Source organism: Perca fluviatilis, chromosome 4, assembly GCF_010015445.1.
Source record: "Perca fluviatilis chromosome 4, GENO_Pfluv_1.0, whole genome shotgun sequence".
Taxonomy (NCBI): domain Eukaryota; kingdom Metazoa; phylum Chordata; class Actinopteri; order Perciformes; family Percidae; genus Perca; species Perca fluviatilis.
Window position 1 is genome coordinate 17,719,730 of NC_053115.1, and position 14,347 is coordinate 17,734,076.

At 35.3% G+C, this 14,347-nt stretch overlaps 1 protein-coding gene across 7 annotated transcripts; it reads left to right on the plus strand.

The window, feature by feature from the left end:
* Positions 1 to 711: 711 nt before the first annotated feature.
* On the plus strand, positions 712 to 14,282 carry LOC120556838 (hyphal wall protein 2-like). 7 transcript variants are annotated; one of them, XM_039796606.1, is made up of 16 exons: positions 712 to 774; positions 989 to 1,015; positions 1,216 to 1,512; positions 1,701 to 1,826; positions 8,195 to 8,365; positions 8,787 to 8,846; positions 8,944 to 8,997; positions 9,165 to 9,212; positions 9,309 to 9,368; positions 10,165 to 10,239; positions 11,108 to 11,167; positions 11,265 to 11,324; positions 11,426 to 11,500; positions 12,430 to 12,531; positions 13,550 to 13,593; positions 13,677 to 14,281. In XM_039796606.1, the coding sequence occupies exons 1-16, from the start codon at positions 741 to 743 to the stop codon at positions 13,767 to 13,769; spliced, it is 1,386 nt and encodes a 461-aa protein (XP_039652540.1). In that variant the 5' UTR covers positions 712 to 740; the 3' UTR covers positions 13,770 to 14,281. The 7 variants fall into 7 exon arrangements, with proteins under 7 accessions (XP_039652540.1, XP_039652539.1, XP_039652542.1 ...); XM_039796605.1 differs by lacking the exons at positions 712 to 774; positions 989 to 1,015; positions 1,216 to 1,512; positions 1,701 to 1,826 and adding exons at positions 7,081 to 7,143; positions 7,358 to 7,384; positions 7,585 to 7,881 and having other exon boundaries at positions 8,069 to 8,365; positions 13,677 to 14,278; XM_039796608.1 differs by lacking the exons at positions 712 to 774; positions 989 to 1,015; positions 1,216 to 1,512; positions 1,701 to 1,826 and adding exons at positions 7,081 to 7,143; positions 7,358 to 7,384; positions 7,585 to 7,881 and having other exon boundaries at positions 8,069 to 8,365; positions 13,553 to 13,593; positions 13,677 to 14,278.
* The last annotated feature ends 65 nt before the right edge of the window (positions 14,283 to 14,347 follow it).

Below are 14,347 nucleotides of genomic sequence, written 5' to 3' on the forward strand. Positions count from 1 at the left end.
AGTGAATGTCTTCTCAGCTTTTGTTATTCTGTTGCTTCCTGTAACCTTGTATAAAACCCTGACCAGAAAACTCATTCTGGTCAGAGAGAAACCTACTGTTTCTTGTGAGCTTCTGTCTCCACTGGGCAGTGAATAAATCTCATCTGAACCAGCCACTTTATTGGACCTGAAAGAACTTTTTCTTCCACACGTTTGTACTAAAGTGCTTTAGACAAGAGGAGTGAAGTGAGTCATACATGTACACAAAGTCATACAACATACATACAAATAAAACAATAAAAACAGATTAAAAACAAGATGCAACACAAGAATAACACAATAAAAGGGAACACATCAAATAGAATAAATCAATAACAATGGTTATCAACAAGAATATACGTTTTAAGATGACTTTAATGAATTGAGCCAATGTTTACACTTGATTTTGTGTATCTATTCATATAGAAAAAGCAGAAACAGAACTGCTGTATATCAACCAAGACACTGAAATGATGAAAACATGTACTCATCTTTCTTCAGCTATGGGCCTCCAGTGTGGTCGATTCAATATAAATAAAACACATGTACTCTAATAAGATTGTTCTGTGAGTGTATTTCTGTGGCCTGTCTGTTATGGTTTCACGTGTGATGCTAGCTGTGGTTTTCCTGAGAGCTGCAAAATGACAGTTAATATGTCAAAGTCTACGTAGTCAGACACACAACTATCTTCTCTCTGGACAGTCTTAGTATTCAGCTTCATCATGGCTGGACGCCTGCTGTTTGTCATCCTCATGTGTAAGTTAAACCTTTTCTTCATTCCTAATACAAACTAATGCAGGTTCACACTAGCAAACATGACATTAATATATAACGTCAGCCATCATGTATCAGCTTGTTATACCACACTCTTGTTTTTATCTTTTTAATGGCTAGTGATTATTATTATTATTATTTAGTTATTATTATCACATCATTATTAAGTCTATTTGTGAACACGTATTTCCAACAGATTCCTTTCACGAGGTTCAAGCACACGGTCAGTCTCTGATCTGTTATCTTTCATGTCCAGCTGTGCTGTTATCACTGTGTCTATTATAGAGTCTGGGTTTATTATAGTCTGTTGGTAATTCAATGCTTGTATATACTTCATTAAAATCACAATTTCTCAAGTATATTACGATGATAATGTAATTATTTATTCATTGATATAACATATCTTAACCTCTAAATTTTCAGCTCTTCTTCCACCTAAACTGACAGTGAATCCGGCGGTGATCACAGAGACCGACTCAGTCACACTGAACTGTCAGTCTCCATCATCTGTTTCTGTGTCTCAGTGTTATTTCTACACTTTAAGTGGAGGAACGGTCAGAGTCTTCTCATGTCTGCAGACACTGACAGGAACTGAGCTGCTGAAGATGTCGCATCAAAGTTTACCTGCTGAGGTTGAAGTGAAATGTTACTACACCGTAAAGGTTGGAGACAGAAATTCTCAATCTCCACACAGTGACACATCCTCCATCACCATACACGGTGAGTGAACACTGCGGCTATGGACATGTATCAGCACAAACAACAAAGTGGCTTTCAACGTGGATGTTGAGTTTTTTTAGAAAATCTTCAATGGGCATCTTCTATCATCATACATTTATCATCAGATTTTTTTTTTTTAAATACATTACATTTTCAGTTATTTGATCCAACATGTGCTTCATTTTCAGCTCTTCTTCCACCTAAACTGACAGTGAATCCACCAGTGATCACAGAGACCGACTCAGTCACACTGAACTGTCAGACTCCATCATCTGTTTCTGTGTCTCAGTGTTATTTTCACATTTTAAGTGAAGGAACTGTCAAGAATCTAAACGTCCGCTTGTCGAGACACTGACAGGAACCAAGCTGCTGAAGATGGCAAATAAGAAGTCATCTGCTGAGGTTAAAGTGAAATGTTACTACTTTGTAAACGTTGGAGAGAAAAAGTATCCATCTCCACACAGTGACACATCCTCTATCACCATACACAGTGAGTGACTTCTGTTATCGTTCTTTTATACATTATCTACATTTTCAGTTAGTGGCTACAGTACCCCTAGTAAAAAAGTTAGTCTGGAGCCCTGTGTAATCTTTGGAGGGTGGCAGTGAAACTAATTTGTTAGTGGGATCAATATTGTGCAGTATTTTAAAATGTAATTCTTTAAATTTATTGGGGATAACAAATGTGTACGCTAGAAGCCATGTTGATTCCCAGTGAATATTAGAAAAACAAATTTCCTCCGTGGAGTTATTTTCCTTTTGCTGCGTAGAAATAATTCCTTATATGTTTATTGGTACATTTATGACTTTTATTCCATTAACAAAGAAGGTCAGATCCAATTCTTGTCTCTCAGAGTGACACTTTATTAGTTGAAGAATTCCACATTGACATTCACAAATCCCTTTCCTGTAGATATTGTGGCAGGAGAGTCAAGCATTATCCAGGCAATGCCAACCATTACTATGACTACAGGTAGGACATGTTATACATTTTAATAGCAATCCAGAACATCATCACATTTCACTTCTATAAAAGAGTTAAAAGTTTTGTGTGTGTATTTATTCACCAGATTTGACTGATAGCAGCCCAGGTGTTTCCACGACTCCTGTGAAACCAGCAATGGGTAACAAAATGTTCAACGTATTATGTGTGACATTAGTTAATCATAAATTATTTAGTACTTAAATTTCTTTTATTGCTGCCTGCTTAAGCAATTGCACAAATACAGTGTGCCACACAGTTGTAAATGCATGAAGCTCACAGTTTAAAATCCATCTTGTTTTATTGTAGATATTAAAGAGGTGACACAGACTATGCAGTCTTCTACTATGACCACAGGTACGGTATATATGTATATTAACATAGAAATCCAGATCATTATCACAAATCCATTATTTGTTATTTTGAAAGTTTTAAAAGATTTTTATTCCGCAGGTCTGACTGTTAGCAGGTCTGGTGCTTCCACTCCTGTAACTCCTGCAAAACCAGCATCAGGTAACAAAATTACATAATAGATAAATGTGTGACTTAAATCACAAAGTACATTTATTTTATTTTTATTTTATTGGTTTATTTGATAGGGACCATGCATATTTATGAACATTGTTGTATAAAAACACCATGTAAATATGCCAGAATTAGTAAAAATAACTACTTTTCATCTGCCGTCCCTAGGCAGGTAACATAGGACTAACATTGTTTAGTTTCATGTGTCGCCTGGACAAGTCAGAGAACCACATAATTGAAGCTCTAGTCAGCCCTGTGAAAAGCTGTTATAGATACACTTCTATGTTAAGACAGCATTGGTGCAATAGCCTGTATATTCTATAGGTTAATATGAAATTTGTATGTATTATTCTATATCCTATAGGCTAACATGCAATTATTATGTATTTTTGTATCTCTGTTTTATACTATGTATTTTGTATTATGTGTTATATGGACCTGTGTCTGCAATAAAGTTTATATATAACATAGAGACAGCCAGCAGTCATACAGCACTCATTCACTATACATTAATAGATACACATAATGGTGACATAATACAGTACATTGACAAAACAAACAAACAAAACAAAAATACATGATGACAAAGAAATTATTCATCCACCTCTATACTGCACTCAATTTAACAGTGAAAGTGTATGGGTGATGATATGTGTGACAGTTAAAAGTGAGTGCATCTCTGGTTTTCTACAAGCCACTGTTTTAAGTGAGTTTTAAAAGTGTTTAAAACATGTGTATTACACTTTATGTGAGTATTATTAAATGTGTTTTTCTTTATTCACCAGGTCACCTGACAGTTGGATCAAGCAACACTGATAGTTGTATCTCTACTTCCCTAACACCAGAGGAACCAGCACCAGGTGACACAAATGCTCAGTTTCTCAATGATTCACACTGACTTTTTTATTGTTTTTTTTTGGACGTATGTCTTTATTAGATAGTGATATAAGATAAATGACAGGAAGCGAGAGATACAGCAAAGATTTAAGAATCATTTAGAAAATGTTCAAATATGCCATTTTAATGCTTATTTAATATTTTCACTGTCGAAACTCCTCTGAATCTGGCATCTGGTGAATATTACAGCTGAGATTCTTATGAGTTCATCCTACCGTAAATGCAAAAATGCATTTCTCTAAATGTGTTGATTTTGTCAGACACCTCATAAGCCAAGCAGTAAAGCTAGCTTGTTCCCTGTAACCACTAAACCCAGCAACAGGTGATTACCTGGTGATTACTTACCCATACTGCATGCAATTCATTCATTCAAAAACATTTAGCAACATACCTAAGATTTAATATTTTAATGTTAAAAATAAAATAATAAAATCAACGAGATGTGACAATTCTTGTCTCTCAGAGTGACACTTCATTAGTTGAAGAATTCCAGTAGGTATAGCACTTGTTGCTGTTTGATATTCTTTGTGGGTGACAGAAAAGATCTTAGAATGTCATTCGTGCAAAATGTTGAGAAATAGCTCAAATTTTATATTTGACAAGTTGAATCATGTGTCTTTAGTAGACACATTGCACACAAGGACGTAATACATTTTGAATTATTTAAATTCTTGACATATCCTCATTGAATTTAGTGATTAAATTATGTTTACAACCTAATTAATTCCGTAACAAAGCAATATTTTGCTTTCCATGTTATATATTTGGTGTGCACTGGTATTGGTGGTTGAAACACTGTTGTTATGCACAGAACATGTCTTCCTGCTTTTTGTTAATGTGAGAAGCAAAACTGACTTGTTTATGGCTTCTATTGTTGCAAAGCAGAAACGTGGATATTGAAGTTTGCAGCAGTTGTGACTGGTTGTGGAGTCATTGTGGGCGTCATCTTGCTGGTTTCTGCAATTCTCTACAACAAAAAAACTGGTGAGAACGAGGTTCATTTGTTTGTCTACTATATATTAAGTCTAAATTAGTTTTTTATATAGGGGTGCACATACTGTTCTCTAACGAATCTAAAACCCTCCCTATATATTTTTTAGTTTGTCTCTGATTATTAAATGATGTAAGCTCAATAAGTTGCATGGGGTACAAGTCTTCAAAATAAATGTTAGAAAGTTTTTAATAGACATCGTCTGCTATTATGAATGTATTATTAGAATTATTTTAAATAAATGCAATTTTCATTTATTTAATCCAACATATACCTACATTTCCAGCATCTCTTCCACCTAAACTGACAGTGAATCCACCAGTGATCAACGAGACCGACTCAATCACACTGAACTGTCAGACTCCATCATCTAAAACCAGCACGTCAGTGTTGCTACGGAGGATTCAGCAGAGTAATAGTGACAGCTGCAGGTCAGAAAGGCTACTGCCATATTTAGCAGCAGAATCTGAGATTTACACTTTTCACTCACATCATTTAGATCTAGATTTTAGATTTAGATTTAGATCCCTTAGTGAAGTTGAGTTTGACACCCCTGATTTAGATGTTTGGAGAGTAATTCATTACTTTGGAAATGTGTACTAAGCTTTTGCTTTCCTCTGCCATTAAGACACACTCTTTACAAAAGCTGTTTTTCTATTATTTTCCATTTAGACCAAAAGTAAACGTATCTGGTCTGCTGGCTGGTTATGATGAAACTTACAGTATCGTCACCTATGGATCCACACATGAGCTGCTTTTCTCTTCCTGAATGTAGCATAAGGTAGACAGTTTGATTAGCTTCTTGTTGATGCATGTTTAGCCAAAGTATGTAATGTTGGAATAACATGTCATTATAGGTACAAATTAAAATGTATATTCTCAGATGTGAAAAAAGTTGTTATTGTGACAGAAACCAAACATGCATATCAGAGTCATGTCTGTTTCTCTTTATAGAATGACAACAGCAGCAGCTCAGAGATGCCAGCTACATCAGCCCTCAGAGATCCAGTGAACAGCACTCCAAAGTTAATTTTTACATTATTACATGTCATTTAGCTGACGCTTTTATCCAAAGCGACTTACAATTGCTATATATGTCAGAGGTCGCACGCCTCTGGAGCAACTATGGGTTAAGTGTCTTGCTCAGGGACACATTGGTTGATGTATCGCAGAACCCGGATCTCTCGCACCAAAGGCATGTGTCATATCCACTGCGCCATCACCACCCTATTTGATGTCGAATTGTTGTTTTATTTGCATGTTTTCACTTTTCCTTCGTTTTCGAGGTTAATTAATGTTTGCACTATTTACATCATGATCCCTAAGTAATGTAACTTCATTGAATTGATATAAACAGAAGTTAACATGTGTCACGTGTCACAGTGCTTTGAATAATTAAAAACATTAATTTCAAAAGGTGAAGTTCAGTAGCAGACGTCTATGCAAATCGACTCAGATCGTTTTGTGAGTGAATGTCTTCTCAGCTTTTGTTATTCTGTTGCTTCCTGTAACCTTGTATAAAACGCTGACCAGAAAACTCATTCTGGTCAGAGAGAAACCTACTGTTTCTTGTGAGCTTCTGTCTCCACTGGGCAGTGAATAAATCTCATCTGAACCAGCCACTTTATTGGACCTGAAAGAACTTTTTCTTCCACACGTTTTTACTAAAGTGCTTTAGACAAGAGGAGTGAAGTGAGTCATACATGTACACAAAGTCATACAACATACATACAAATAAAACAATAAAAACAGATTACAAAACAAGATGCAACACAAGAATAACACAATAAAAGGGAACACATCAAATAGAATGAATCAATAACAACGGTTATCAACAAGAATATACGTTTTAAGATGACTTTAATGAATTGAGCCAATGTTTACACTTGATTTTGTGTATCTATTCATATAGAAAAAGCAGAAACAGAACTGCTGTATATCAACCAAGACACTGAAATGATGAAAACACGTATTCATCTTTCTTCAGCTATGGGCCTCCAGTGTGGTCGATTCAATATAAATAAAACACATGTACTCTAATAAGATTGTTCTGTGAGTGTATTTCTGTGGCCTGTCTGTTATGGTTTCACGTGTGATGCTAGCTGTGGTTTTCCTGAGAGCTGCAAAATGACAGTTAATATGTCAAAGTAGTCAGACACACAACTATCTTCTCTCTGGACAGTCTTAGTATTCAGCTTCATCATGGCTGGACGCCTGCTGTTTGTCATCCTCATGTGTAAGTTAAACCTTTTCTTCATTCCTAATACAAACTAATGCAGGTTCACACTAGCAAACATGACATTAATATATAACGTCAGCCATCATGTATCAGCTTGTTATACCACACTCTTGTTTTTATCTTTTTAATGGCTAGTGATTATTATTATTATTATTTAGTTATTATTATCACATCATTATTAAGTCTATTTGTGAACACGTATTTCCAACAGATTCCTTTCACGAGGTTCAAGCACACGGTCAGTCTCTGATCTGTTATCTTTCATGTCCAGCTGTGCTGTTATCACTGTGTCTATTATAGAGTCTGGGTTTATTATAGTCTGTTGGTAATTCAATGCTTGTATATACTTCGTTAAAATCACAATTTCTCAAGTATATTACGATGATAATGTAATTATTTATTCATTGATATAACATATGTTAACCTCTAAATTTTCAGCTCTTCTTCCACCTAAACTGACAGTGAATCCAGCGGTGATCACAGCGACAGAAACAGTCACACTGAACTGTCAGTCTCCATCATCTGTTTCTGTGTCTCAGTGTTATTTCTACACTTTAAGTGGAGGAACGGTCAGAGTCTTCTCATGTCTGCAGACACTGACAGGAACTGAGCTGCTGAAGATGTCGCATCAAAGTTTACCTGCTGAGGTTGAAGTGAAATGTTACTACACCGTAAAGGTTGGAGACAGAAATTCTCCATCTCCACACAGTGACACATCCTCCATCACCATACACGGTGAGTGAACACTGCGGCTATGGACATGTATCAGCACAAACAACAAAGTGGCTTTCAACGTGGATGTTGAGTTTTTTAGAAAATCTTCAATGGGCATCTTCTATCATCATACATTTATCATCAGATTTTTTTTTTTTAAATACATTACATTTTCAGTTATTTGATCCAACATGTGCTTCATTTTCAGCTCTTCTTCCACCTAAACTGACAGTGAATCCACCAGTGATCACAGAGACCGACTCAGTCACACTGAACTGTCAGACTCCATCATCTGTTTCTGTGTCTCAGAGTTATTTTCACATTTTAAGTGAAGGAACTGTCAAAGTCCTCTCTTGTCCGCAGACACTGACAGGAACCGAGCTGCTGAAGATGGCAAATAAGAAGTCATCTGCTGAGGTTAAAGTGAAATGTTACTACTTTGTAAACGTTGGAGAGAAAAAGTATCCATCTCCACACAGTGACACATCCTCTATCACCATACACAGTGAGTGACTTCTGTTATCGTTCTTTTATACATTATCTACATTTTCAGTTAGTGGCTACAGTGCCCCTAGTAAAAAAGTTAGTCTGGAGCCCTGTGTAATCTTTGGAGGGTGGCAGTGAAACTAATTTGTTAGTGGGATCAATATTGTGCAGTATTTTAAAATGTAATTCTTTAAATTTATTGGGGATAACAAATGTGTACGCTAGAAGCCATGTTGATTCCCAGTGAATATTAGAAAAACAAATTTCCTCCGTGGAGTTATTTTCCTTTTGCTGTAGAAATAATTCCTTATATGTTTATTGGTACATTTATGACTTTTATTCCATTAACAAAGAAGGTCAGATCCAATTCTTGTCTCTCAGAGTGACACTTTATTAGTTGAAGAATTCCACATTGACATTCACAAATCCCTTTCCTGTAGATATTGTGGAAGGAGAGTCAAGCATTATCCAGGCAATGCCAACCATTACTATGACTACAGGTAGGACATGTTATACATTTTAATAGCAATCCAGAACATCATCACATTTCACTTCTATAAAAGAGTTAAAAGTTTTGTGTGTGTATTTATTCACCAGATTTGACTGATAGCAGCCCAGGTGTTTCCACGACTCCTGTGAAACCAGCAATGGGTAACAAAATGTTCAACGTATTATGTGTGACATTAGTTAATCATAAATTATTTAGTACTTAAATTTCTTTTATTGCTGCCTGCTTAAGCAATTGCACAAATACAGTGTGCCACACAGTTGTAAATGCATGAAGCTCACAGTTTAAAATCCATCTTGTTTTATTGTAGATATTAAAGAGGTGACACAGACTATGCAGTCTTCTACTATGACCACAGGTACGGTATATATGTATATTAACATAGAAATCCAGATCATTATCACAAATCCATTATTTGTTATTTTGAAAGTTTTAAAAGATTTTTATTCCGCAGGTCTGACTGTTAGCAGGTCTGGTGCTTCCACTCCTGTAACTCCTGCAAAACCAGCATCAGGTAACAAAATTACATAATAGATAAATGTGTGACTTAAATCACAAAGTACATTTATTTTATTTTTATTTTATTGGTTTATTTGATAGGGACCATGCATATTTATGAACATTGTTGTATAAAAACACCATGTAAATATGCCAGAATTAGTAAAAATAACTACTTTTCATCTGCAGTCCCTAGGCAGGTAACATAGGACTAACATTGTTTAGTTTCATGTGTCGCCTGGACAAGTCAGAGAACCACATAATTGAAGCTCTAGTCAGCCCTGTGAAAACCTGTTATAGATACACTTCTATGTTAAGACAGCATTGGTGCAATAGCCTGTATATTCTATAGGTTAAAATGAAATTTGTATGTTTTATTGTATATTCTATAGGCTAATATGCAATTATTATGTATTTTTGTATCTCTTTTTTATACTATGTATATTGTATTATGTGTTATATGGACCTGTGTCTGCAATAAAGTTTATATATAACATAGAGACAGCCAGCAGTCATACAGCACTCATTCACTATACATTAATAGATACACATAATGGTGACATATACAGTACATTGACAAAACAAACAAACAAAACAAAAATACATGATGACAAAGAAATTATTCATCCACCTCTATACTGCACTCAATTTAACAGTGAAAGTGTATGGGTGATGATATGTGTGACAGTTAAAAGTGAGTGCATCTCTGGTTTTCTAGAAGCCACTGTTTTAAGTGAGTTTTAAAAGTGTTTAAAACATGTGTATTACACTTTATGTGAGTATTATTAAATGTATTTTTCTTTATTCACCAGGTCACCTGACGGTTGGATCAAGCAACACTGATAGTTGTATCTCGACTTCCCTAACACCAGAGGAACCAGCACCAGGTGACACAAATGCTCAGTTTCTCAATGATTCACACTGACTTTTTTATTGTTTTTTTTGGACATATGTCTTTATTAGATAGTGATATAGGAGAAATGACAGGAAGCGAGAGATACAGCAAAGATTTAAGAATCATTTAGAAAATGTTCAAATATGCCATTTTAATGCTTATTTAATATTTTCACTGTCGAAACTCCTCTGAATCTGGCATCTGGTGAATATTACAGCTGAGATTCTTATGAGTTCATCATACCGTAAATGCAAAAATGCATTTCTCTAAATGTGTTGATTTTGTCAGACACCTCATAAGCCAAGCAGTAAAGCTAGCTTGTTCCCTGTAACCACTAAACCCAGCAACGGGTGATTACCTGGTGATTACTTACCCATACAGCATGCAATTCATTCATTCAAAAACATTTAGCAACATACCTAAGATTTAATATTTTAATGTTAAAAATAAAATAATAAAATCAACGAGATGTGACAATTCTTGTCTCTCAGAGTGACACTTCATTAGTTGAAGAATTCCACTAGGTATAGCACTTGTTGCTGTTTGATATTCTTTGTGGGTGACAGAAAAGATTTTAGATCTCAGAAATTCCTCATAACAAAGTTGAGCTTTATCATTTTGTAAGTCTGCAAGAAAAATAATATTCCTATCAACCCAGTGTTGTAAAGACTTATTCTATTTAACAACCTCCATTCCCATTAAAATGCCACCTGTGGGCGATGATACAGGTGATACAGATTGTATCAGATTGTATGGTGTTGTATCACAGCAGGATTTCTACATTAATATAATTAATAATATAATATAATAATTTGTACACTCAAAATTTCTCAGCTGAAATTCATCTTCTCTTACTATAGATATTGTGGAAAGAGAGTCAAGCATGACCCCGACAATGCCAACATTTAGTATGACCAAAGGTAGGACATTTGATACATTAAGGAAGCAGTCCTGAATATTATTACATAGCAATTTAATATGAATTAGTTTGAACATCTTTGTGTTTTTATTTGTGAGGTCTGACTGTTAGCAGGCGTGGTGCTTCCACTCTGGTAACTCCTGTGAAACGAATGTCAGGTAAAAAAATAACTCTTAATGAGTGTGACATTAGTCAAATACAAGTTATACGTGTTTCAATGTATTTAAAATTTTGAAATGTACTTTTGTTGATTCAACAGGTCAAACTGTTGATATGCCAAGTAACACTGGTAGTTCCACCTCTACTTACCTAACACCAGTGAAACAAGCAGCAGGTGATGGAATTATTCAGTTCAATGATTCAAGCTGACTCTTTACAAAGTGTTCATACAATATATTCACATGTACACTCAATGTCCCTTTACAAAGTAAGTTATGGTTGCTGATTGGCTACTCAGATAGTGTGTGATAGATATGCAGTTGCTTATGTGTATGTGAAGTTAGCCTTCCTATTGAAGAGATGTTAGCCAACATTGTTCAAGTAAAATAAAGTTATTAAGCAGCACATTAAAAACAATGTGTGGTGCTGCTTAACATTTGTACCCCTAAAGAAAGAAAATATTCTAATAGTTGTGATGTCAATATGTTTCGTGCCTGCAAGTAACAGATAGTAGTACTTGATGACTCCAGAATCTGGAGATAAAATAACAGGTACATATTTATTATTTCCTCAAAACACAACCTGCTTTGCTTTTCTGTGGATGTTTATTGCTGTGCACTTATGGTCGAGTGTTAGTATGCCTCGCACTAAACATAGTTCTTTACACAAATATACAGGACCTTGTATTCTGATATTAATATGTAAAACCTATTACAGTAATGTACTATCTAGTAGTATGTAACTTTCAAAGTTAACTTGAATTGTGCATATTACACACCCAAATCACATTAGAAATCAAATATTAGATGTGATGTCATTTGTGCAAAATGTTGAGAAATAGCTCAAATTTTATATTTGACAAGTTGAATCACGTCTTTAGTAGACACATTGCACACAAGGGCGTAATACATTTTGAATTATTTAAATTCTTGACATGCCCTCATTGAATTTAGTGATTAAATAATGTTTACAACTTAATTCATTCCGTAACAAAGCAATATTTGGCTTTCCATGTTATATATTTGTATACATGTATATGTCTTCCTGCTTTTTGTTAATGTGAGAAGCAAAACTGACTTGTTTATGGCTTTTATTGTTGCAAAGCAGAAACGTGGATATTGAAGTTTGTAGCAGTTGTGACTGGTTGTGGAGTCATTGTGGGCGTCATCTTGCTGGTTTCTGCAATTCTCTACAACAAAAAAACTGGTGAGAACGAGGTTGATTTGTTTGTCTAATATATATTAAGTCAAAATTAGTTTTTTTATATAGGGGTGCACATACTGTTCTCTAACGAATCTTAAACCCTCCCTATATATTTTTTTGTTTGTCTGATTATTAAATTATGTAAGCTCTATAAGTTGCATTTTCACAATCAGTGCATCTTAAGATTTATTCAGTTTGAGAGGGTTAAACAACTACTCAAAAGAAGCATCATAAAAGCTACCACTTCAGTCAGAGACACTAGTCAAGGAATTGGCCATTTATTGCAAATGGTTATACAAAGGTTGTGCTCTTTAAAGAAAGCTCTCAAAGAATCCAGCAGCATTCAAATTAAATTAAATATACAGTACCAAGAATATAGCTCATAGCAGCAGCAGCAGCAAATGTTATTGGAGTGAGTCTGAGTCGAAGTGTCAGATTATAATGGCTGTGCCACACAGCTGGTGAAGAAGCTACTGATGCCAGTCAGCTAATGCAAGAGCAGCCTCAGTGCTTTCTCTGAACTAACACGTTTTGGTTAAGATTGGCCAAACAGTTGTCCTTTACACACATTGTTGGCTTAGATTGATCTTAAAACCCTTTTGCCATTTGCAAGACATATTTAGCGTAGCTTCACATTTTCTAACTTAAACAGAGTTTAAGTAGCTCACAGCTACTAAAATAACTATTGGGTAACTCATCAGCTTGCACAGAACAAACACACAAGACCTGCATCTCAAACTGGAAGTAGTGCTGTGGAAATAGGTCTGGCAATGCGAGACTCAACTGAAAGTAAACCATGCGTGTGGGAGACCACCACTGCACTGAGACAAAAATAACCTCCTTTGCTCGGGTCCAACACTCTTTTTCACATGTAAGCAAAACCATCTGGTAAGAGAACACTCTTACCAGATGGTTTATTATGTTTTGTTTTTTAGAAACATATTAATTGATAGAGACTTTTGAATAAAACACCACCCTTTGTGGGGAACAGTCATCTTACTTTGTGTGTCTTTCTTACTAGCAGGTTCTGAGGAAGTAAAAAGGCAAGACCCTGAAAACAAGAACGTAAGTCTGACATGAGAGGCAATTATAAATACATGTTCCATATATATTGATAGATGTTACAGTTGGTTCCTCCCCCCCCCCAGTTTGACACATACCATATGTACTACACCATCGATGAAGAGTCAGCTGCATCAGCCCTGAAGGATATGGTGTACAGCACCGTGCAGGCACACTGAAGCAGTGTTATACTGTATAGAGAAAGAGAAGCAGACAGCCTAAAAGACTAGAGAAATGTAAAAATTTAAACCTTGTGTTTAAAGTTGAGTGGTATATTCCAGACTAATGTTAAACGATTGTAATGTCTTTTTATCAGATCAACCAAACTGCTGTTTAAGACTGAACCAAACTTTTACAAAAAGTTTCCAAGTTTTCCCAGTTGGATGCACTTTTAAAGTTGAGGTTCATGATGTACAAAGCACAGCTTGGTTTCCAAACTGCATTTAAATTTAGCTTTATTTTAGATCAAGATTAAACATGCATTTAGTTTTACTCATACACAGTATAATTAAGACGAAAGGTCACTCGTGTTTGTAATTGTTTTGTTTGCTAATGCGTTTTCTGTTTAATGTTGGTCATATTTTTTAACTTACTGATACTGTACACACTGTATGCACATGGCCTCCCAATAATACCATACCTTGTAATACTTTGTATTGTTCATTTACATATCACACACACACACAAACACACACACACACACACACACACACACACACACACACACACACACACACACACAGAAATAACACAAGGG